The sequence below is a fragment of the Electrophorus electricus genome, chromosome 12 (genome assembly GCF_041902795.1).
Source record: "Electrophorus electricus isolate QZ-2024a chromosome 12, ASM4190279v1, whole genome shotgun sequence".
Lineage (NCBI taxonomy): Eukaryota > Metazoa > Chordata > Actinopteri > Gymnotiformes > Gymnotidae > Electrophorus > Electrophorus electricus.
The window spans coordinates 15,784,308-15,810,913 of NC_137508.1; the positions used below are offsets into that span (position 1 = coordinate 15,784,308).

The 26,606-nt window shown below is 38.4% G+C and overlaps 1 protein-coding gene across 1 annotated transcript; it reads right to left on the minus strand.

Moving 5' to 3' along the window:
* Window positions 1-12,556: 12,556 nt before the first annotated feature.
* Window positions 12,557-26,606, minus strand: bcl2l11 (BCL2 like 11). Its single transcript, XM_027028007.3, has 4 exons — window positions 26,280-26,606; window positions 24,143-24,492; window positions 21,499-21,617; window positions 12,557-14,745 (listed from the first exon to the last, which is right to left on the minus strand). Exons 1-4 carry the CDS (start codon window positions 26,285-26,287, stop codon window positions 14,632-14,634), a joined length of 591 nt encoding a protein of 196 aa, XP_026883808.1. The 5' UTR covers window positions 26,288-26,606; the 3' UTR covers window positions 12,557-14,631.

Sequence of the window (26,606 nt, forward strand, 5' to 3'; positions counted from 1 at the left end):
CATGCTGGTGGTATCTTTGACGACACTTCCTGGTGGGGATTTTTCAGGAGTTGGGAGGTGACAGTGAAAGAGCCTATGGGATGAGTAATTCCTCTGGAAAGTACACAGCGCTCATGACAGGCAGGCTGCTGACCTAGAGTGAAGCAGAGGACAGACAGCACACAGGTGAGCAGATAGTCTGCCCCCAAGGAGCCTGCGGCAGGGATTTGACGTGGTTGTATAAAGGAGAACTCCATGCAGAATTACTGATCGTGGCCACTGGGGCCTGAGGTGCACTGAATTTCATTTAATTGAATTTGCACAGTACTGACATAGTTTTGTAAGATGGAAGCCCCAGATGGAGGTTTGTATTATACTGCCAACTCACAGCTTGACTGCGACAGCTTCATTGCTGAGAACTGAACTGACAGGTTCCTCCTTGTGAGATTCCAGCAGGCCCCCGCAGGAACACCAAGGCCATCCAGTTCAAGGCCATTGTTGCTATTATCTTATATCTTATGTCATATCAATATCCCTCAGGGCACAAACTTAAAAGCATTCTACAATTCAAAATCTAGGCCTTCATTCATCTAGGACATCATTCATCTAGAACTTCATTCTCCTTGGAGGAAATAGGAGATGCTATTTAAGACAGAAAGTAGAAAAAGGTGCTATTTTACAATCTGGTCTGCATGTTCAGATGCTACAAAAGCTAGAGGAGAGCAACAAATGCTGTATCTTAATTAATTCAGACCAACAATAGTGTGTATTTACTCTTCATAGGGGGTTGGGTGACACACTTTTTCCATGACTCTGTGGAGGAGTAGCTCACAAGCCTGTTCTCCTTTGCCTCTGACGAGACTGGATCAGCTGAGTTCTAAAAGCACCTCTCTAGCCCATGCCTCCTTCCTGGAAACAACTATGAGAGAGAGAAAAACAGAGGGAGAGAAAAGGGAAGGTAATAAAGTCAAAGGGTGGATGTATTTATTTACTCTTGGTCAGGATTACCAGCAGCACAAAGTTTCTCTTCCCTCTTAAAGTGTAGAAATGGAAACTTGCAGGTCTAAGTGAGTCTTCATGGTGTTTTAAATGGGCAGTTCAATATGCTGTCAGTTAATCCATTTTTAAGACACTCAGTAAGTTAAAGTCATCTGTACTGCACATAGTATGAATAGAATGTACTAAAGCTGCATAACTTAGCATAATCAATTATTGTAATGGATTTCTCCCTCCATTGTTCTTCTAAACATGATTTTAAGCAACAACAATGTGTTGTGTACTAAACTGCAATTTGAACAGAAAAACTGAGGGAAAGTTATTTCTAACAAAACAGGTGGCTATCCAAAAGTTCCTTATCAGCAGCTGATCTAATTGAGTGGAAAAACAAGTTTGTTTGTTTTGTTTTTTTTTATAAATTGCAAGGCGCTAATTGCAAGGAGCTAACTCTGGAAGTACTTGCAACACATAACCAATACATGAAATGATTCAGGTACATGAAAAATATTACATATTGGACTTTTAAAGGATGATTATTACAGTAGGCTGTGGTAATTCTGAAGTTATTTGTTTACTGGTGCTATATTTTCTTCAGTTAATGAAAGAAAATGTATGCTTAATAATTTGTTCTCTCAATCTGTGCACCTCAATTTCAAGAATTTGTTCATTTTAAAAATGAACTTTGAGGTAAGAGCTAAAACAGCTCCCTAATTTCATACTAATACATTCACAAACAGAAAAATGAAATCAAAGGATTCAGAAAATGTTGACACACAGAAAGCTTTATTGCCAAAAGGTTGGCTGAAATCGACTCACACCATCACCAAAGTTTAAATTAAATTGTTTAGTGCAGTGGTTCTCATCCTTGTTGCTTAATTTATGAAAAATTTAGTTGCAACCTTAGTCTAGAACACACATGGCTCTATTATTCAGATATCCGTAAAGGCATTGACTTGTGTGATTTGAACTGAGTAAAGTCAGAAGTATTACATATAAGAGGGCAGAAAGTGTGTGTGTGTGTGTGTGTGTGTGTGTGTGTATTTATTCACACAAGTCAAGGCCTTTAGGGATATATGAATATATGTGTGTTTGTGTGTGTTTAAACAAAGGAAACACTAAAGTCTGCATTGTAATAACCTTCAGTGACCTTTGCCCTTCCTAATGCAACTGAAAACAGGAGTCACTCAAAATGTCATGACACACAAGCCAAATACCTGCTCTCTCTCTCTCTTTCACTCACACACACACACACACACACACACACACACACACACACACACACACACACACACACACACCATCTTAAAACCTATATCTCCACCCAACATTGTTTACATCATCTGATTTAAGTAACTTTAATGTTCCTTGGTTTTGGCAGTGCCATTTTGATTCATTTTGAAATATGCACTTTGATCCTGAAATCTGCATTTGACTTGAAGGGTAAGAGAAAACACTTTAAACTTTGAGATTATTCATACGTCTGCATCTAAGGGCCCAGTGTCTTAGTCAGATAGGCTTCCTGTCATACTCAGACCAAAACACATGGTCCTGTATCAGTTTAACAGGGGCAGTGGTAGCTCAGTGGTTAAGTTACTTGACTTGTAATTGAAAGTTGCTGGTTTAAATGCCACTGTTGCTTCTGTTTGCACCATTAGCAAGGCCCTTAAGCCTCAAGTTGTACTCATAATTGTAAGTTGCTTTGGATAAATGCCATATATATTTATGTTCATGACATTTAGCTGGCATATGTATATATACATACTACTTACCATAAAGAGAAAAAATGAGAACAGCCTAACAAACTGGTGTTTGAATTAGTTTGCGCTTGCCATGCGTTAACTGGCTGTCATGTGACATGGCTACCAGCAGGACTGCAATAAAGCCTAGCTGTGTTCCTTCCTATTGTTGTTTTCACTCTTTTTTTCCAAATAACTTTTTGTGTTCACCGTTGCCACCAAGTAAGCGGTAACGGGTTCTGTTACACTTTATATACGTTTAAAGTCTTAATCTGGGGCTGAAGGAAAAGTCATTTAGAACACATTTGGAAGTGCACTTCGACTGCACTTATGAAAAGTACAAATATATATATTAGAATATATAATTGTCTAACAGTTTTGCTTGCAACATACAAATATATACAAATTTTTAAAGAATATAATATTAAATTTTGCATGTTGGCATAATATCCGCACACACTAAATATTTTAATAGCCTACTTGCTGTATTAACTACAGTGTGTGGGTACATGTTTGTCATCTGATATTCTATCTGATATTAAGATCATCAAGCAGTCCCTTGGCTCGTGCAATCCGTGGAGAGCGACTGTAATGGGTCACACTCAGGATATTATAACTGCGTCTGTCATCGTGACGCGCCAATGTCGCCGACTAATTTGAACCAAAACAAACTTCGCGCCGCATTAAGTCAAACAAGTATATTAAGTTGAACAGGCGTCACTCGGCTCGAACATCATTCTTGAGATGACAAGGTGAGTTTGTCCTTTCATCACCCAGCTTCAGAAATAAATATAAATTATTGAGATATCATATCAGATAGCAGCAAAGTGCTATGCCAAACGTGTGGAACTAACCAACCAACACAGTAAAACAAAAATCAAACAAAACAGAGAAACCGAAAAACGTTAGTCCGCAAATCCGAGACAGCAATTTTTATTGCACTGATTTGGACAAGATCCATGCAGTGCGGCAGTCTGCATATCATTCAGTGGTTCATGGACATAGTTAGATCACCTGACCGCACTGCGAAACTAATCAGCAAGGTGTACTATGCAAATTTTGTTTGTGCTCGAACCAAATCAGAGTTTATTGTTTGTAATATGATAAACCTGGTATCAAAAAAAGTTCAGTTATTTACAAAAGTATTATTTTATCACTCCAAATGTGGATGCATCAAACCACAAAGCTTTTTTTGTTTTGTTTTTTCCATTGTTGGTGCATTATTTCCTGCCACTGAGTGCAGTAAACACTAAAATAATTTTCTTCTTTGCCTGGAGAAACTGCTGACTGATAAATGAGAGTATTTGATAGTAACTTATCAGATAACTTATCAAGAAACATTCTTACATTATTGGGCTTTGTATAGACAACACAGATACTGTCTCTGGCAGTGCTACATGAATGGGAAGAATTGTAATTCTACTCAAAATGACAAATATCCTATGTGAAGCCATTAGAACTTCACATAGGGCCCAGTCCACTCACTTCATACCAGCATCCACAACATCATGAGTTCTTCTCATGGATCATTAGGTAGACACTCCCCATCATCTGTGTTTCATTGAATTAAACCCATGACACCTCCAGAAGGCTCAAAAGTGAGGTCTGGCATCCCAACCCCAACCCCTCCAAGATCACTTTTAAGCCAAGCTGCACCTCTTTAAACATAAACCCAAACTGTCCTCCCTGGTGAAGAAGGCCATAGCCAGCCCCACTGCATGCTCTATACCACCAGTTCAACATTGGCTCTACGCTGTGTGCCAATAGCACACACAGCTATGCTGACCCCATGCGGACAGTCACTGGTTAACCCATAAAATTCATTCTGGCCTCCGTAAGGACATACCCAGCCCACTGGCACCGTTAATGTGTACTCAGTGCCATCAGTTCCACATAGATTTTGTCTAATACTTCTCCAAGCTTTCCCCAACACTGCAGATCCATACTGGCCTAATATTTGCAGTGTCAAGAGGGAAAGACATTTTAGACATAAGTTGTGCTGCTCATATTGTATACAGTTGTTTTCAAACTGCTTCAGATTGTCTTCTTATCAATTTGGAATGTACATGTGAAAATAAAGTGTTTTTCAGGGAAAGTATATAAGTACTTCCACATATACCCAGTGTGCTTTGAGGAGCTAAAAGACTTGAAATTTTGCAAAGGTTGAGTATGCTAAATGTGTGCAACATTACAGCACACAGTTTCCCTCTTCGGGGCCACTTCTTGAGAGAATTTTACTGTTGTTTGATGGACTAAATGCCTACTTGTTCTCACAAGTCAACTGTCCCCAAATGTTAAGACAACATTTCACTGATACTTGCACAAAACTGTAGATTTATTTTTGCTACCTGGCAGAAGCTACATTTTAGCATACTGAGAGCATTACTGGGAGGAACATCTGTTGCTGAGGTTTCACAGCATATCTGCTACCTCAAGTGTATGGCAACGTGCACATAAAATCCTTTCACAATCAGGGTTCAGACACAGCTGGACACTTTGACTGAGGCTGGCAGTATAACAGAAGAAGCCTTCTCCATTGTTTTTGACACATTTTTTTCCCACTGCTCTTGATTACCTGCACCTTTGGGCTGGATTATTTGAATGCACAGAAGCTCATTGGGCCTTGCATGGCGGTATCCCACTGTGTATCCCACTGTATATTCCCTTGTCTATCCAACTTATATCCCACTGTATATCCCACTGTCTATCTCACTGTATATATTGCTGTGTAGCTAGCTCACTTTGTATCCCACTATGGAGTGAGGTTCAGGACAGCATTTCCCATGTTGCATCCAGAATACCAGCTCTCTGTGTGGAACTAATGAAAATACACTTTTTGATGAAGGCACTAATGCAAATGAAATGATAAAGCATTACAGAATGGAATTAACTGTAGGAAATCCTATTCGAGGTTACTGATGGACAAATGTGTTCTGCAAAAAATCACTTTAAATGAAAAATTCCTCTAACCTGTCCCCCACCTGCTATGACCCAGCACTTCCAGCTAGAAAAGGAAATATGATACCTGGGTTTTATGTAAAATTCCTTGGGTTTTATGTAAAATGTCTTATTTGTACCCCCATCCCTGACACTGCATCCCACATTGTGTCTGCAAAAATATGGCCACCCTACTTATGATTACAAATAAACTTTTGGGTAACATTTTGTTAGTTACATATTCTCTGGGGTTAGAATGACATCTTGGGGCTTAATCTCCTTGACAAGGACCACAGACAGACCACAGAAACTTTAATTTATAACTTTTATATGTATCTTTTCATGCTTGAGGAAATTGCATATTGACTGACCATGACTGAGTCATGGAACTTCATACTGTGTTTTACATGCCATTCCTTATGATCCAGACAGATTTCCTTCTAATTTTCTTGCTGTTCCCTAGACATTATCATAACCTGTATCCCATTTCTTACTATTCCTATTTCTCACATGTACCATAATGGGCTGGAGGGTTCGGTTATGTCCATTCTGCCACACATGCTTTCTGCTAGTCGGTCTTAGATTTTATCCAGGAAAATGCCTTGTTTTCAAAGGCAATGTGCCTTCCTTACACTGAAGAGCCTTGTGAACTGTCCTCCCGAGATCTAGAGAAATTCACTGTGACCTGTTCTTACACTGAATATGATTTACATGCTGCAGTTTAAAGACTGTCAATTTGTCAAGTGCTGTATATGGAAACATATTCTACTGTACTCTATCATACTGACAACATAAAACTGTCATTGCTCAAGACGACATGAGTGTAGGGGCACATTAAAATTTGCTTACATGAAAAATGGTACTTTACTAACCATTATTATTTACAGTGGAAATGAATCTGGACATTTTATGAATAATATGCCACAACAACAGACCATTTGTCAGTATATATTCTTATTATATTATATAATTATATTCTTGTAATTAACTTAATAATATTTTTTTCAGCTTTGTGTATGAGGTTTTGCATACATACACACAGTTAATAAGGCAATAACTAAGGTACTGGTGAATTGTCCACAGGAACTGTCACAAAAGACTTTAAAAAAGTCATTTTCATAAACCCAGTATGTCCATTTCAAGCTCATCCACATGTTCCCCTGGGTTTATTCACATGACCCATGAGGCCTGCACTGAAGGTGAGAAAAGGTGCTGTTCCATGCCTCCAGTCCCTACCCTATAACTACAACTGCATATATTTAAATATCCTGAGTCCCTCTATGGTTTTCTGCCATTGCAGTTTTGTGCTAGAGCCTTTCTTTCCAGAGTGTGCTCAGTGTGAGCTCACAGCTTGCATGCCTGCAATGGAAAGTAATCAACAGCTTGCCACTTCAAATGTGCAGAAAGAACTTGCATTTTCACTATATGGTGCAGGCAATAACGCCTAGATAGACACAGGGTACAAAAATTGTATAAAGCCTAAACTAACCAAATACAAAAACTTTTAAATGTGTATGATCTTTTCATGGGACTTTTTCAAATCATGTGACACATTTTAGTCATCCTTGTGTGGTATTGCTTGTTTATGCTATTTTTATACACCTGGTGAAGAAAACATGTCTGAACATAAAATTGATTTAAAAAAGAGGCCTGACGCTTAAGTTCGAAGCTATAAATCTATTTGGCTTCGGGCCTAATTTCAAAGTAGTAAATTTGCTAGGCCTGGGCCTAAATTTAACATTAATATTTGAAAAAGCAAACCAGTTTATATCATCTGGATCATAAATAATGTCAGGAGAAAAATTATGGCCAAGCAGATATCAATATATTAATACAATGTTGTTGTTTTTTTTCCAAGAGAAAGGAGGAGGAGGCAATAAGAGATAAGAAAATAAGATAGAGGGACATCATTGGAGGATGACACTTCCCTAGGGAGGGAAAGAGGTAGAGAATAATAACCAACTCCAAACTTAAGGTTTTTACTCATTCTTGAGGAATCTCCTTTGATGCATACCTTTTTGGTGTCAATAAAGTTCATCTTCTGTTTTTCTCTACAATCCTGGATGCTGACTCCAGTGCCTCGTTTGATTTTACACATGACAGTGTAATCCCAATAAGAAAAAACAGTAAATACCTGAGCAATGACGCAGTACAAATTGTCGCTACTTTGTAAAAAGCAACAACAATGGGGGTGTAACGTTAGCGTGTTTATTTCATGTTTGTTGTTCAAAAATGTGTTTAATGCAATAACAAGTGGGCTAGTTGGACGCGTTTAATGTATCAGACGTATTATGGTTGACTCTTGAAAATGCGCTGCATGAATCCATGGAAACATTAAGCCTAAGCAGAGCTGTGGAAGTAGCACGTTCGCAGCTGTTTGTATTTTAACGGTGCATTTACATAGGTCCGGCCCGCCGCTTGCGGCGTGATGCGTTCCCTGCGTCATCTAAACAAAATTAAACATTTTACTGAGGATCATAACATTAACTAAACTACAAAGTGAGCAGAATATAGGGGAACAAGGTTATATTCAAGAACAATGCAACTTTTCTCCAGGCATTGTAGCGCTGACCAGAGTTCCCACAATTTGGCAGGATGGATCTCCCATACTTAATCGGAACGGGAATACTCATTTAATCATAGCACTGTTGACGCTAATCACGCAGTCTTGTAATTGGATTGACGCCTCGCACTGGCTGGATTCATTTACATAAAATTTAGATCGGTTCACCTTTTCACCGCATCGCATTCCTCTAACTCCACGTGTCGACCTATGTACCGCGCGGCCTGCCTGAACCGGCGCTTCACATTAAAATGAATGGGATCCTTTGCATTGTGTTGCCACACCGGACTAATGTAATGGTGTCTTTACGTTGCAGCGAAAGGCGGTTATCATGGAGGAGTATGGGAGCGAGCGCGCTGAGTACCAAGCGCAAATGAGAGCACATTATACAAATGAGAAGCGACTTTCGCAGGCCTGCAGCCAATAAGCATCGCCTGTGGCATTCAGTAATATCACGTCAAGCCATAAGCAGACATCAATGTGAGAAGATGGGGTGGGGGGAAACGAGTGTTATTACTGTGTGGGGTTTTACTGTACTTTTCAACATGCTTTTAAAAAAGAAACATGTCTGAAATAGTTGGTTTCTAGAAAAGTGTCTAGAAAAGAGTTTCTAGACAGCCTTGTGAATCTAAATTACCAATGTTGACAGGTTGAAACAAATTTTAAAAAGGTTTGAGAAAGAGTGAAAAAAATAGGACATTCAGAGGGGCACTCCACAAACCAAAAAGGAAAGTTTCTTCTTTGTTTTTGCACACTGGTGCTAGCAGATAAACATCAGAAGGCAGGTAGTATTATGGAAGGTTTTATGTGAATTAACTCAATAGAGGAAGACGTTTGTGTCAGGTCTTTAACCACAGCATCCTGAGCACAGTGCATCTTGTCTACAGCTCAGGGGCTTTTTCATGTAAGGAATGCAAGGTTCCTAAATGATGGGCTAAAAAAGCATGAACAATGAGAATGGGTTCACTGCAAAAACAATGACACTACATCTTTAAAGGGGTAACTCTTATCCCCACTGTGAGGGTCTAGAGAGAAATGATAACTTTTGTATGTTATTTACAGTTTTATGTTAGCAGTATCATGCAAGAATCAATATACTCTTACTCCATCATTGTGCATCCTGTTGTAACAGGAACACAGTAAATTAATATCCTTTGAGCTAAACAAATCCTTTTATTCCTCATGTATAAGCTAGCTCACGTGATTTTCTAAATAACATGGCTTTATATGCCTTTTTATGTATTGAATTTCAGTGGGGATCAGTGTTTGGAACTATTACTATCAGAACTGGTTGCTAAATGAGCATTTCTGTTAACCTTTTATGGTAGATTTGTTAATGATGGTTTGGACATATTTTTGAGGTCAGGATATTTTGTTCTGTGACCAAAACCATATTTAGACAATAATCTGTTATTTGCCTTTAATTTCAAAGGTTTTATTTCCTCAGCTAATCTTACTGTTGATGTGTGTTTAATGAGAGTATAATGGTCTGTTCCAGATGAAGAACACCTGGAGAAATCAGTAGTTTAACCTGCTGCCCATGAGCTCAACAATGGACAGAATCCTTTTTATACCCAGCAAAATTTTCTATGTGAAATTTAAATTCATTTGCTGACCCACAATTTTGTGGCCAGCAAAACCACGTTCCTTACCATTAAATCACGATGGAATATTACTTGAACAGAATTTTAAATGCATCTGAAAGTTGATGTCCAGTAAAAAGGCAGTGATAGCTCAGTAGTTAGGGTAATTGACTTATAATTGGAAGATTGCTGGTTCAATCCCTGCCACTGCCAAGTTCCCTCTGTTGGCCCCCTGAGCAAGGCCCTTAACCCTCAAGTTCTGTTCACTCATAATTGTAAGTTTTCAAAGTCTGTTTCTAAGAAAGACCAAATCCAATAAAAAGTTATGAGAGTTTATAAAGTCCTCCAGCAGAACATCTTCCCAACTTCAACTATCAATTAAGGAGAAAAATTTGGTTGACACTTTCTTGCACATAAAAGATCATCTTTCCAGGAAACACTGATAAACTGGCTATTGAAGAATCACGAGTCAAACTGACTCAGACACTTCTCATGTAGACTATAGGTCTATAAGAGAATGTGTGATCAAGCTGAATCAAATGAGTATCAGTTGCATTTCTCATGAAAGGAAAACTCAAACACTTACCCAACAATTTCCACCCAGGAGCTCTGCATCAGAGAGCTTATTAATGGTGAAAAATAATCAATCATGTTTTGTTATGGTCTCTATCACTGTTAAGATTCCAGAAGGGCCAATCTGTTCTTGGAGAGATGCAGTGAGTTTCTGAAGCTTGGTTTGGATTTAAACGTTTAATTGCTAGATTTATTTACTCAGTATAGGATGAAGATTTTGGTTTATCAATAAAGTTGATGTGATGGTGCCTACCTGTCTAAACAGTGTGCAGAAGAGAGTATGAATTACTTATAATGACCATTAAAAGTCACCTGTTTTTGATTGTGAATGAAACATCATATAATTTATTGTAATAACAGCTGACCCACCAGCTATTACCAGCAGACTCTGGAGGAAATCACTTCATAAAGAAACTGCAAAAAGTCAAACTTTGCTGTAGTTTACTGCCCAGTGTGTGTATGTGAGAGAAAGAAATGGACATACACAAACTAAAGAACAGAAAGCAATAAGCTATATAATGTCTGCATGTTTAGGTCAAGTTAGGTCAAGTTGTGTACTGTACTTTCCATTTCCTACAGATGAATGCTGATAGGCTGAACACTGTTGGCCATTTGGAGGAAGAGAGTTCTCTCTTCACATTAACACTCAAGAGGGAGAGTCTGCATGGAGTATAATGTGTGCACATTGAAATAATTTCACGTGTACTGTACTCTCAAGTGCTGAGCAAAACGTTTTCATAATGCGTACAGATCACCACCAAATTATAACATTTTATACAATCTTGTTAAGAATGCATTCTGTGATTTTTGGTCAACAGCTATTTGCAGCATTTAAAGCAAATGAATGTAAAAGTTTAAGTAGTTTTTTTTCATTGTCATTCTCATTTTTTGACACATTTCACAAACAAAACATATAACCGAGTTCCTTCTAAAAGGAACTTTCCATATTCAGTACAATTTTCTGTTGGGTTCAGTTAACACTTAAAATAAGGAAAATGTAAAAAGTAGTATAACATTTTATATATTTTTTTATTTATATTTTTATATTATATCTTGCATTCAGCAACTGCAGTGAACCTATGACTTCACCATACACACAAACTTATTTTGAGATGCTCTATAGGTCTTTTTTTAACAGCTATTTATTGTTTGTTGCTGTTCCTTTTCAACAACTAAAATTCTTCACTTGATATCAACAGGGAGCATGACTGTATGATTTGAAAACCTTGAAGAACTTTTTAGTTTGTGTTTCCTGTCTTGTGGAATTAAGAGCACAGTTAACGAGTCATTTATAGAGCACATTTAAAAGACAGCAAGGGTCAGCCAAAGTGCTGCACAATAAAATCTTGTAAAATTCTAAGACAAAATAAAAGAAAAAAAAGCAATAAGACAGTGACACTAGTGATGTACATGCAGATTGAACAGAAACATACTGCAACAGACAACTGGATGTATGGATACATGATTTCTAGAAGGACTCAAATAATAGAAAGTGAAAATGAGTTTTAAAGATTGATTTTATAAACATCTATTGGGGAATATTTGATAAAAGCCAGGACACTGCTATCTCACTAATAATGATGTATGAGTTGGGAGCCATTATGCTTCGGCCACCATGTTTAGGTGTTTTGAATTGCCAGATGTTTCATCTTCCCACTGCATTGGAAAATATTTGTTTTTGATTAAAATACTTCATTTGTACTGTTGCAGTCATTTGCATCGCTGCATTGATGCATATGATTTCATTGACAGTATGGTCAGGTACTTTCTTAACACTTCTGGCTATTGTTCTGTCCTCAATTTCAGTTTATACACATTGTTATACATATTACTGTTATACACACTACCTCCTTTCTTGAGATGCATGGTAAAAAAAATTTAGTACATCAATTTTTCTGTGTTATTGCTTTGATTATTGCATTAGAAATGCACTGAAATTTCTACTTTTATTGGTTGATTATTTTTTGTTTCCTGGTAGTTATTCATGATTCAAATGAGCAGAATTGTATTAGTAAAATTCAGTGTTTAAAATGAGTAGACTGGGCACTGTTGTCACAATGGCAGAAGACAATTTCTCTGTGGTATATGTAAAGAACTGACTTTCAGTATAAAGTCCTCTATTAAATTCCTAAAGACAGCATTGTTAAAAGTCATAAAATTGTGCTTTAAATAAGACACTAGTTCAGTAATTTTAAATGAAGAGGCTTTTATTTACAGCAGTATTGCACAAGTTCAGCACAGCAATGTTTCAGTGCAAAACATAACAAAACAGATGTAAAAACAAAAACTATGACTTTTTGCTACAAATGTACTGGGTCTGCAAGGTGGAGTCAAATCAGTTTATTTGCGGGTGCTCAGTGCAACAACACTGAACAACTTTAAAAGTGTTAGGTCCAGTGAAGTAGTATGGAGATTTGCCTGAAATTCATCTTCTTTGAGAAAGTTTGTTCTAGAATAAAAAGTACAAACAGCTGGAATACCAGGGGTTTGACAATGTCCTAATCATTACATGGGGACTTTAAGGAAATTAGTTGGAATATATAGTGCATAGATACTGAACAGATAGAATGGAAGTCTCAACATTTACATACAGTAGACAGAAAATTCTTTGGTTTGACTGGTAAACCTGAAGTGGCCAAGAAAAGGTAAAATGGCCTGGGTTTTTTCATTTTGGCAAAATGAAAGGAATTAAAAATATATCACTAAACTCATATACACATAACTGCACATTTGGACGTGTGTTGCAAGTGAGTTTTTAATTTCCATGTCTTCTATTCATGTACTTAATACATAATTCATGATAATGAACACTTCCCAAGAACTTAGATCTGGAATAAGACCTGAGTCTACTGGAACACTTAATGGAATACTGGGGCAACGGCAATACAGAGGCTGACAAAGACAATAGCCTTTGTAGAGTATAGTTATAGACTGAATTAGGAAGGAAGTCCATTTTGTTCTAGAAATATCCACAGGTAAATCCATAAAATCCCCTGAGTAATTAAGGCTAGTTTTGTACAAAATCCTGAAATCAAGTTTATCTAGACTATTAGGTCAGCTCTCATTCTTGAAAATCCATCAAAAACATGAATCTAGCTCCGGTGTTCTCTTCTATATCTTAAAGTGGTGGTAACCAACAATGATGTTGAATGCATACATTTAGATTATTTCCACTAAAAGCATTTACATGTGAATTTAGTATGTTACATTTCCAATGGGCCAAAATAAGTTAAAAACAAAATCATGTTGAAGGGGGAGCCTTCCTCTATAATCTTTTTTGGAAGTTTCATTCACTCACTGTTTTCCATTCACTTTCTCTGAAGGAAAATGCTGCCTGACTGTGGGTGGTGTGCATATTGAACCTCCAGCAGTATTTAATGACTTGGCATCAAAGCATGGAGGAGGCACCAAGCCAAGGTTAACGTTTCTCTGGCAAATAACACAGTGTGAGAATAATGCTTTTGCTAAAGGATTATTCTTCATGACAGCCCAAATGAAGAAACAAATGTACTCAAAAACATCCGTCTTCAATTTCTGACTTTGTGCCTTTACACTGCGCTAACAAGCTTTCACTTACCAGATGTAGAATTTATCCACACAATTCTATTTCATTGTTCCCCAAAGGCCATAAGGTAATATATGAATATTCAAATAATTTCTTATAACTTCATGTACAGATTATTCAAACAGAAGTGCAAATTTTGACTCAGTGAAGAATGGAAGGGCAGGCAGAACTACAACATTACCGCAGACTGACTATCATCCACTTCAGTAAGAAAAAAGAAAAACAATATACAACTTAAATAGAACAGTGGCAAATAAATACAGTATACAGATGCTTTAAAAATGGACTGAATGAAGCTAATGGAAACTGCTGAAGAAAAAGGTAACATCAGGCACAACGTCAATGAAGGCACATTTTCCACACCTCTTCATGTAAGGAAAAACTGCATGGAGAGTCCTCTCTTCCCAGTGTTTTAATGGCTCAGCTTTCCACCAATGCAGGAAACATTGCCGTAAATTACTCCAGGTTATGTCCCAGAATTTTCATTCTTAGCCAGTATGTCCTCCTCTGAACAGGGAATGTCAACATCAGACAGCAGAAGAAAGCTTGTAAATGCAGATAGGTCCACAAGCAGAGAGAAGAATCCCTACGTGCAAGAGAGGGACAGAAAGATAGAGGAGCGTGGGTTTGGTTCTGCTGCTTCTTATGTACATATGTACAGTCTGGTGCTACTTGTCTGCTGGGTGGGCAGGGTGCCCATTATCTTCTTCTCAGGAGAAGCTGTAATAGGCGTCCAATCAGGAGCCCAATCCACTGCAGCAAAGCGGGTTCATTCTGGGCAGGCTGTTGGGCTGCACCACCATTCCTCTCCACCTGTGGAGATGAGAAATTAGAAAATTCATTTACTTCACCACAAGAAGTAAGCAGGCCTGCAGACATTCACACACTTGCATTAAACATTTACAAACAAACATGAATAACTAATTTGCTAAACAAATCATGTGGAAACTCATTAATAAAATCAGCAGGCAAACACTAACATGCAGCTTGGCACATACACACTTGTTAAGCACCGCCCCCACACACAGCAGTCATCTGTCCTGAAAGCCATGCCCTTAGAAAACTAATAAAATTATTTCAGAAAAATCCACAAACAATGTACAATAAAAGCCTGGGATTTTTTTCTGCAAACTCATTTGTCCAGGAAGCGATCACTTCAGCATTACACAGTGGAATAAATGTAATTAATATTAACACTAGCTTCCAGGTATCATGTCCTTCTCCCACTCTGAGCTCCTGTCTTCAAAAGAAGTGCTCCAGCTAATGACATGGACTCTCCTTAGATTGCCTGAGTAAGACCTGGCTGTGTCGAGTAAGTGGCCTCTTTTGGCCTTCTTCAGTGTTACACACAGAGTGACCATGATAAGAAATGGCCACTTTTCCCTGGGGGCTCTTGGCAGGAACTCACAAGGAAACACAATCCAGAGTGAAAAAGGAAAAGACAAAAAAACCCTTTCCTGTACACAATAAAAGAAGGGTGAAAAACATCAGGCTTAGGGGACTGCCTCTACTGCGCCTCCAGGACACAATTCTCTCATGTTCAGCTATAAAGTTGGATAAAAGTGCCGGTAACGATTAAGGAGACAAATATACATATATATAAAAATTATTAAAATGTGGATTAAGGCAGGTGTGAGCTTGAAGGGAAAAAGACAGGAAAATTAAAGGATGTTGACCTGGAGCATGTGGTTGGAATTAGTCTCAGCAATGCCACTTTTCTAGTTGTGTGTGTGTGTGTGTGTGTGTGTGTCTGTGTGTGTGTGTGTGTGTTCAATAAACAAATGCAGACGGTGAAAAACAAGAGGAGCGCTCAATTCAGAAAAACACAGCCAAAAACCACAACGTGCCCAAGGAGTAATTGTGTGCTCAGCCAGAGGAAACAGGTGAGGAGGAAGTGGAGTAAATTGAGGGAGATTTAACCCTGCAGTGTGACAGAGGGAGGGAGGAAGGGGAGAGAGAAAGAGAGAGAGAGACAAGCCATTAGTACCACATGAATGACTGGGTTTGGGGAAGGAAAGATTTAATTCCTAACACAACACTCAGTATGTCACCAGGGTGACATTTGATTACTTCAGACCAAGTGTGTGTAATAGTGCCAAGCCACATCACTTTGAGTCAATGAATTTTATACCAGATGATTCACAATGATGCAGATACGTTTTGAAGACCAGCTTCTTCAGCATGCCACCATGTGCAAAGGGCAGCCATGTTTTCATACAATACTATAAGTCAATCACTGTAAGTCAATATTCACACCAAAATAAATGGGTTATTAAATATTAAACATAAACTTTTAATTAAATATTAAAAGTTATCAGGGTCTAGTTAGTAAACGCAAGTTATCTCTGATTTTGATTATCTCTTAATTTAAATTTCCCTATTTATCTCTAGGTTTTATTTTATTTTTAGTTACATTAGCATTGTTGAATGAACTACTCCCTGAACAAGTCATGACAAAGGACATCCTGAGGTCTAAGCGTACGCGAAAACGCATGCAAGACAAACAGAGGAGTCACAGTTGAACAAAGCCAGAGCACTGCAAAACAAGCCTTCCAGCCTGACTGAGCTGCCACAGCATGGATGAGATGATGTGCAGCTGAACTAACTAGTACACATGGCTGCAGTTGCCGGAGGAGAAAAAAACATGCATATGTATACATGTACTAATTATTGTGTCGAATGTGCGTTCAGTTTAGGCATGCCATGTGATGCGCGCGCATACATACACACACACACACACACACACACACACACACACACACACACACACAAGTAATAACTTTTTGTTCACTGTGATTAAAAAAGAGAGCAAGGATGATTGAATTACCATTTAATTGTGTAGTATCTACAGTAATATTAACCTTTAAACCTAATTTGCTGAATTTGCTCAAATGATTTATGGAAAGCGATTTTCTTGCTTAAGACTCATTTGAGCTGTTGCAATTTATGTTTCTTTTATTAGCACAAACTACAGAATTAAATTAAAATTCAAATCAATTTATCCTCCAAAATCCATGATTTAATTCAATTCAAGTACTCTGTGGAAGAAAAGGCAGTATATCAGTGAAAGAATTTGCATTTGCAAAAGTGTGTGATGAGGCTTTTTCAAATTACACTAATTACCTCAGACAATGACATGTATTCACGCTTAATGACACCTATTGCTAATAGTAAACTGTCAAACCATTCATTTCATCCTTGGTGACAACAACTGTCAGAGCTCAGTCCTTCTGATAGTCAGTCAATCAAGAGAGGAAAAAAATTGCTCAAGGGAGATACAGAGCTAGCAGTTACACACTGCCAAACAACATGTCTGAACATGAATGCCATTACCCATCTCCTGAGAGGTGGCCATGTGAGTCAATAGAAGTTTCAGTGGCTACAATGGCCCACAGTGTTCTGCTCATTGGGGAGGGGAAGAGGCTTCACAACAAAAGCACACTGATGCGTGGTGCTGCCAGTGATCCAGCACGTGCGCGGGCAGGCCATGCTGCAAACACCACTCTGGTCTGCAAGTGCAAGCCAGCTCTGAGGCCAAACTGCTGCTCCATATTAGTGACAGGTCTGCATACTGCAGCAGAGTGTGTCCACTGGTCTTGCACCAGTACTTCTCACATCGGGCCTCATGAAACATGAAGTGAATGGGCACTGTATGACCCAGCGAGGGCAGCATGATATAGATAAAAGCACTACTCTGCAATGGTTATGTTGTATTCATGCATATTGAGATTCCAATATGCTTTGCAGCAAACTACAGTAAACTACAGTACTCTATGTGAGATGAATCCTTGTCAAGACCTATTCTGTAGTAATTACTAACAAAATATTCTCAGTGAAGAGTGAAGAACACAGTGCCATGGTAAATTCTGTATAAATGAAGAGGTGTGAACAGAGAGGTGTAAATGGTCAAATTACAAGTTCTCTGACAAAACTGCATGGGTTTGACCTGTTGAGGTCAAGCAAAACTGGGCAATGGTAAAAAAAAAAATTTGTCAGGTTGACACTTGAGGCAACAGGACATCGAGTGTTGACGAAGAAGGCCCATAACCAGATGGGATATGTGTGAAGGATTATTCTAACCTAAAAAGGGATAAAGTCAAGTTCATCTTGCTCCAGTATCCTGAGCCTGGCCTTCACCTTAGTTCAGTTTTTGTCATGAGTTGTCAAGGAAGAGGACAGAAAAGAAAACTGAAAGACAACCCATTGCATAATTACATCAAATCCCGAAACTGGGTCAAGGTTACCAAGAGCAGGTGATGTGTGTCCATCAGGCAAAACAAACGTGATGAATGACATCACAGATATGAGCAAATGAAAATAAACAAAACAGGAGGGGAAAAAGAATAGTAACCCCTCCATTTTGATAGTTCACAGGCCAGCTCAATTCTGACCCTGACTAAGAGAAGGTCTAGCTGGGCCTTGAGTGTGTCTCCATGGCGCTAAGTAGAATGACCCAGTGAATAATTAGAGCCCAGAGTCTAACCACAGGGTAAACATAATGAAGTCAACTTGTCCCAGTCACAAACAAGCCCTGCCATGCAACACACTGAAGATTTCTCTCTCTCTGTCTTACTGGTACCACTGACTTCATTAGCAGCAGTACCATGCAACTATTACTATCAGTGGTAGGAAGAAGGGGACATCATAATGTTCTTCATCTTCTCTTATGGCATCATGTAAACGCACACCCATCATTGCACTTATTTGGTGTGAACGTTAGTGTTTTACTGTGTGTGGATGCTGGTGAGTAATGGTTTCCTGGAGAAACTGACACCCACATACAAAAAAACAATGTCCATCCATGTTATTGTTTAAAACAGTATGCAACAGTATTATCCAGGGAGGCAAGTACTAATGACAACTATCTTTAAAACTTTTAGCTTGTGTAAAAAAGCATTCTTAAATGCATAATCAGTGACTCTGGTAGAAGCAGACTGAATCTAACTGTTTTGAGACTCCACTGCCAAACAAATACTGCTCCTCCCTTCAGTGTTCCCTCCAAAACTTCACACACATCGTGACTGACAGGCAAGGAAATTTTTTTTTTCTCTCTGAGTACACAGTCAAGGCAAAGCAAGTTTATTTGTATAGTACTTATCATACAAAGTGGGAATCCAAAGTGCTTTACACAGACATAGAAGAATAATAAAGCTTGTTACATCCCAAGATCTATTACCTCGGGTATACTTTATTCACAGCATTCAGAAATTGAAGGAATTTTACCAAGCACAGTGTCCTAATTTTGCTGACCCTAAGTTTAATTGATTATTTGTTTTGCTATTTATTAATGCATACAGAAGAAAACACAGCCTACAAAAATTAAAATACATAATGTCACCTAACGAGATTTAAAAAAAAAAACATTCTCTTGCAGTCAGTCTGAATGCCAAAGCAAAGATATGTGGTCTGTTACAATGATGCAGAACACCAAGAAAGTACAAAGAAGATATAATAAATGTAAATGTAAAAAACTGCACTCAATCATATTTACTTGACTTTTCTTACCTCATTTCTTGAAATGTTTGTCTTTTTTGAGCATATTTGTACTTCACTCAGCTGTATAAAACTCGGACATAATGAGACCTAAGTTTAAACTGATAATCTAATCTGCCCTTATGCAAACAATAATGCTCAATATGTGATGAATATACAAAGATCATTCTTGTGAATATGGCCAATATGTGAATATGTGCCTTTCATGCATACTTTGGTCCTGAGAGAGCCTTTGGAAAGAATGCAAATAGTATAGTTACAAGTAAAAATTCCTAAAGCTTTTAAAAAGGTCTTGCAGAGAAATGACTGAGATAGTGTCCTGATCATGTGCACAATCTTGGTCATACCAAGCATAAATTATTTATTTTAATTAATATAGTGCATGCAATTTTATTGTAATATATCATAAACATATGTATATATCATAAACTGACAATGAAAAGGCAAAAAAACCCCAAACATGTTCTGTGGAACACAGAAGGATGAACATATACCACTATACCTGTTCTTGTTTTTGGCACATGACATCATCCTTTTTCTAACATCCTAGTAACTTCTACATGGAGTTACAGGAAAACATAACCCAAACACAAACGTGACAGTCACCGCTGTGGGCCAAGACCTGAATATTAGTCATTGTCTCGACAGTCAGCAAGCTGGTATAGCCTGCTCATCAAGATATCTGCAATAGGTGTAATAGAGTGAGATCCTTTAAAGAACACATAAAATGCTAATGTTATTAACAATGGAGGAAAGTTGCTTTATGTAACCACTACTATGCTGCTATGCTACTCCCTTCATTTATTATGAGTAATGTTAAAATGGTTGGATGAAGTATTCCTTAAACCTGTTGTCTTACAATTCCTCTCTCTATTTTTGTGCTCTAAAACATAAGCATGTTGTAGAGAAATAACAGAACAACAAAAATATGATCTGAGATCTAAAGCATAGAGCAAAAAAGCATCCATAAGCAACATTCTTCTCCAAAACACTTTAAAAACTTAATAAATTAACATAAAATAGAGCCATCACTCTAAAATTATTTTTGGGATTTTCTTCAACAAAAAATAATCTGTTGTATGGAGCCAATCAAGATGAACAATGATGAACCAGAGAGAGATTGGCCAATGGCCGATAAGGTATTATTTGCATAAAGAGCTCACTGCAATTAACCAGCACTCCACACTGCAAGGCAGCTGGAGACTCTAATACAATGGCACACATGCCATTGTGTATTAACTTCTGATATAAACCCACATGCCAACAGTTATCACAAAGGCACACTTAGCCAGTCTAAAGCTTTAAATATTGTGTGAGAGGAAATAAAGGGTCAGGATTTATCCACAGATTTATCCACAGGACCACAAGCGTACAGGCCAGAAAGCAAGCCACTGCAGTTAAAAACATGCTTAGCTTTTGACCTCTAGTTCAAGATCCATTGCATATGTACAACTCTTAGTACAGAAAGTATGCTCTATGATGTAAATTCATGCATTATGATGTATAATTAACATGTAATAAATGTCTAATAAATGGTATTAAGACTGTTTCTTTTGATGCTTACTATGAAAAAACACTAAAATAAAAACAAAAAATATTATGGTTTAAGAAGAGGCATGGGTGCCACCAAATACACCTCACTCCTCACTCCATACCTTAGGGAAGCACCTAGATTGCAAATGAAATGATGCAATGTTCAGCAATTCAGTCAAGAAAACACACAGATCCTTCCAAATGAACATGTGTAAACACTCCCTGAGCTCTCACCCTCACCTGAAACTTTCACATGCACTCTCTCAAGCAGCTACTCTCCAGCTCCTGATAATGATCTCAGACTAAAAAGTTGACACTGGATGTTCCTCAGACAACACCAAAGCATGTCAGTATTACTACGGTGAATGAAATAATCATCATCAAGGATATTGTGCACCTGACGTTTGTATATCAGCAACCTACACACAAATACACACCCATACCCATGCATACACACCCACAAACACACACACACTCACACGCACACGCTCACATGCACACACTCCTACACCCATGTGCCCATGCTCTCACATTACTCACCCCCCGAAAATAAATTCGGTTGAAGTCATCACCGATGCGCCGCAGCTCCTGCGCGACGTACAACTCCGCTCGCATGTCCCTCACAGACAACGCTTCATTAGGGGGTCCGGTCCATAACTCTAGAAACACGTGCACATAGAAACTATTAGCCTGCCATGCAAATTAGTGGCTCTTCATGAGCACTGCAGCATGCATTGTTTTTTTGGAAAAGCATGCATAATGAATTCAATCTGACACTCAGGCGGAAGTGTCAACCCTGTATCAACCTTGACAGTCTATGACAGGTTTTTCACTGATCAAAGATGCTACAGTTCTTTTGATCTGAATCTTAGTTTTAGAAAAACATGATTTAACTTAATTGACTGACATAATATTTTCACAAATAAAATTCTGCCCTTAGTGTGACAGTAGATATTGATAAAGTTTTCAGTCTGTCTGCCTCCTGTTTGTTATTTTATGTTTGTCTGCCTCCTGTTCTTATTTTTTTGGATAATTTCCTGTATTACATTTAATATTATCGTGGTCAATCATCGAAATTACAACAAATAATATTTCACCACCTGAAAAAATTCAAAATATTTGATGAGAAAAAATAAACAATAAGCAACATAAGAACTGATGACCTCTAACAGGAATTTATAGATACATTTTGTGGTTTTACATTTATATTTCCATTTAAGGAATTTGGCAGATGCTCTTATCCAGAGCAACTTACAAAAGTTATTTACTCATAGAATGTATCCTAGCCAATACATTAGGTTAGAATTCAAGACACCATTGAACTAGAATACTATTCTACAGTATAGAGACTACAGGGATCAATGCTGATGCTTAGAAGTGTGAAACATATAAGCTCTATCTCTACAATATTGATTCTGATAAATATGATTTTGATCAACACAACTGGGTGTCAGAAACTTTGACAATGCTATATACAGGTGAGATAAATCAGCTGTCCTACTCTGAGATGGGCAGTAAATCTGGGCACTGGTCTGAATAACAATGAAGAGAGCATTGAGGCTATGCGCTATTATTACAACCACAATCTGGCTGAACCTGCATTGACTCTCCAGCTATGACTCAAGTGAGAACCAGTTTTACTGTTATTTCTCATGCCCAATCATACTACGACCATATGCTACTCATTTCCACACACAGCTAGAAGAGACTAACTGAGGCTTTCACTATTAAATCTCTCAAATCTCACTCAAGATATTACTCAAATATGTGTCCTACTATTACTAGCATGCCACAGGCTAATATTATTGACAGCGATATTGTCAGGTGATAATAACAGCTATGTTTTATTTGTGGATGGCTGTCTCTGTGATTGGATTAATCTGGAACGTGTTCGGTTTTGACCTAAACACGAGTACTTTTTCTGTTTTTTATATCTATGTCTTAGGCATGGCTTCCACACCAGAAATTTCACCAATTTATTTGATCTCCTTCACAACTAGCCGGCAGTGGCTTGGATGATCCACAGCCCTTGACTGAGGGTTGCCAACAAAGATAAACCTTTTGATATATCTCATAAAAAACACAATGAGTCTGCATGTGCTGACACACAACGAAGCCAAACAAGACATCTAAACAAGCGGCTTTTGGTCAGTTAACCAAATTGTGGATGAGACAGATGAGAGGCCTGATAGCTTAGTGCTGCTTTCCATGTCCATTAAAAGTAGCCTCTTAGAGACAGGATGCTAGTGAGGCACTATAAGCACAGGTCTTATCACTGCCTCCTATCTCTGGGGTCTCAATGGGTTAGAGCAGGAATATCACAATCCCGTGTCTAGTCTTTACAAAAGGCACAGCTCTCTATTTTGGCTGCAGGCAGGTGAAGCTGCCCACCTGAAGCCTCTGCAACAGTATGCAGAAACAAAGACATCGTATACTAACTTCCTGTATAGTTTAAACAATGCAAAAGAAAAAGGTGGGTTTGCAAGATGTTGATGCTCAAACACACCTCCTGTCCCTTGAGATGTACATACAAGCACATGCTTGTAAACATGCAAAGTTCATGTATGTGTGTGTGAGTATATGTGTGCATATATATATATATATATATATATATATATATATATATATATATATATATATATAGAGAGAGAGAGAGAGAGAGAGAGAGAGAGAGAGAGAGAGAGAGAGAGAGAGAGAGAGAGAGAGAGAGGATCTGCAGTATGACACCTGACACCAGGGGACAGATAATTATTTTCTTTGGTTCTTTAAAATATTCCCTATCGCAGCCACAAACCATAGCTAGCATGATAATCGCGTTACAACTGTGCCGATTTGAACACGGGACTTCGTTTACAAGAAATCGGACATATAGCAGACGCCGGCTCGTTCTACATTTTGCTACTCGGTAACTTGTGTCAAAACAAACGTGCAAGTTAAAAAGACGATAGGCGCTTCATGGCTTTCATTAACACGAAGTATGGGCTCAAACACACGCACAGCGAGAGAAACTTAAAAATGAGAGCGAGTATACATGCAAATATCTTTGAGGATAACGCAGTAAAGTGAATGAACGTCAAATATCTAGTGCTATTCTTTTTATTTTGCGAATTTAAACTCCATAGCGCACAATGTTGTGTTTGCCACAACATATTAACAATTTACAAACTTTGGAGGGGAGCCTTACCATAATTTTGACCGTTGCCTTGCGCTTCGGAAATGCGTTGCAGGGCGTGAATTATCACTTGACTAGATGGACTCGGAGTTTGAGTAGACGTGCTATGTGTCATTAGTGGAGAGCTTGGCTCACTGTCGAACGAAAAATATCCACTCGAGGATCTGGAGAGAGTTCGGAATAGAGGCGACCTTGAATGGTAACCAGAAAGACTACTTGTAATCCCTCCCCTAAATTGGTCCCCTTGGTTCGGATGAGAGCAGTCAAACTGTTCGGGCCGGGAGGCTGTTCCGACACCGGTGTTTTCTCCGCTTTCCCCCTGCTCCTTTAAGAAGGCTGGGCCATTGGCCCGGTTTTGCCGTCTGCAGGACAAATAAAACAGCAGTAATTACTGTTTTGCATGCGAATTGGTCAAGAATATTATTTTTCATGTGGAACCTAACTCACACTAACCACCGCGGTTATGCATTTTACATGCATATACAGCACATGCATGAGAGCTATACGTCTCGAACTGTCGGCTGAAAAGTGACAGCCTGGATTTCGTTTAGTCAACACTGCCCGCTATGTTTACTACGCGGGCCCGACCATCGTTCTCCGCGACGTGCTCACTGTAGTTTCTGAAACGCGTCGAAAGTGGCCCAGCCGCGCGTGTAGGAGCCCGGTAAACTGCGCGTGCCCAGCCGCGCGTGTAGGAGCCCGGTAAACTGCGTCACAAGTAAACTCCACTTCAAGCCAAGTTAACTTCCTATTTCTTCCTTCGATGTGACTCCCTAAAGCCCGCACTCCAAATAATCGAATTCAATTTACAGGTGACATTAAAGTGTGTATTCCTATAAACTGTCAAACATACACCCGATAGCACCTCAGCAGTAGGAACTAGGCGAATAATTCCCTCATACAAAGAGATTACCGAATACGATGGTTTATTATAGCTAGTGGGTTTGTAAAAAGAAAAATACAATAATCCCCTTTCTCTGAGCTAACAATTCTAAAACAATATAATGTAATTTCATTTCGTAACTCACGTGAAACGGAGTCTATGACTGACTCAAAACTGCAGACTGTTGCAGCACTTTCTTAAACAGAAAAGGGTAGCTGACAGTCTCGATGATAAAGTAGCCCAGACCTCACTAGCGCACTCACTCTACCTCCACTCACACGTTTATGTCCGCAGGGCTGCTATGAAAACTTGGGAGTCTAAAGAGCGAAATATAAACATGTGTTCTCGGCATAAGATATGATTGGATTACTGCTTATTTGATTGGCAGTCAAGAAGCCAAACAAAACTCATCCACGAAAAAGTTTTCTGGAAATATGAGCACCTCCTAGTGGTTCAACCTTGGGTATTCGGCTCGGCTCCACAAATTCGCAAAAATTCAACATCGCGTGCTGAATAATAAATAAGAAATATAGATAATTAAACAGCGCTATCTTATACACCGCTGTTTGTTAACAAAATCATATGTTTTTAAAAATCTTATTTAATGGAAAGCCACAAAATCTCTGACTCGGCTGCAACATAGTGTACACCGTTTTGCGTATTACAACAACAAAACTTAATCTGAAAACGGACTGCCGTCTTCACGGGTTCCCTTCTCCAGCCTTGGTAAATCGGAAGGAGAAAGTAAAACAAAAACAAACAAGTGTTCTTCTATCCTTTGTACAACATGGCTAAATAATTAAGTCTGTTTAAATGACACGTTTAGACCACTAAGGGGAGTGGACATTCCAGTCACTATATTATCTACTTTGCAACCTTGTCTGTGAACAACTACGGTGCGCGTCACCATTTTCAAGAGGCAAGACCGCGCGATGTGATGTTTCATTTTTATGGTAACCTGCGTGCCTAATAAACTTTTTTCTTCGTATTTCATTGGTAGATATATTAATATGGTTATTTTGGACTTACAACAGCTAAAGTTCAGTATTCTGCAATAATCGTAGAATTTTACACAAAATTAGACAGGCTAATACATGCTTTTTATATCTTAAATCATAGCGATTTTACAGCAATATCGTTGAATTCCAGAGAAAGAAACGTACTGTTATTTAGCACTAACAACTCATAAACAGATTTTTAATACTTTTGGGAAACCTAACTGAAAGCTGGTTTTGATCGGGGTGCGATATTTCCTTCTCGACTTACCTTATCATACTCGAAGATCATAGGATTACTGGATTTCGATAGATAGATTTCGAAAGATAAAAATGACAAGGAAATAGAATGCAACGAAAACTCTGTTTACATAAAAGGCCAGAAAACACTCTAAAAGAAGTTGCATCCAGAAGTTCTTTGCAAAGGACTTTAAAAATGTTATTAAAAATGTTCAAAACTGTGTTGACGGTGTGAAAAAAACTATCCTGGTCAACACCGTTAAACAACATCCACGGGATTGTTTCCGAGTCTTTTGTTTGGTCGCCGTTTGAGAGTAGTGTACTTCCTCGCAGCGGCTCGCGTTTTGACTGAAGCATA

What these genes read in the sequence shown, in the direction of transcription:
- bcl2l11 (XM_027028007.3), bottom strand. An exon ending in AGGCAACGGTCAAAATTATG is followed by an intron (nt 21,618 to 24,142) that starts GTAAGGCTCCCC and finishes ACGTGTTTCTAG; the next exon opens with AGTTATGGACCGGACCCCCT. An exon ending in ACCGAATTTATTTTCGGGGG is followed by an intron (nt 14,746 to 21,498) that starts GTGAGTAATGTG and finishes TCATCTCCACAG; the next exon opens with GTGGAGAGGAATGGTGGTGC.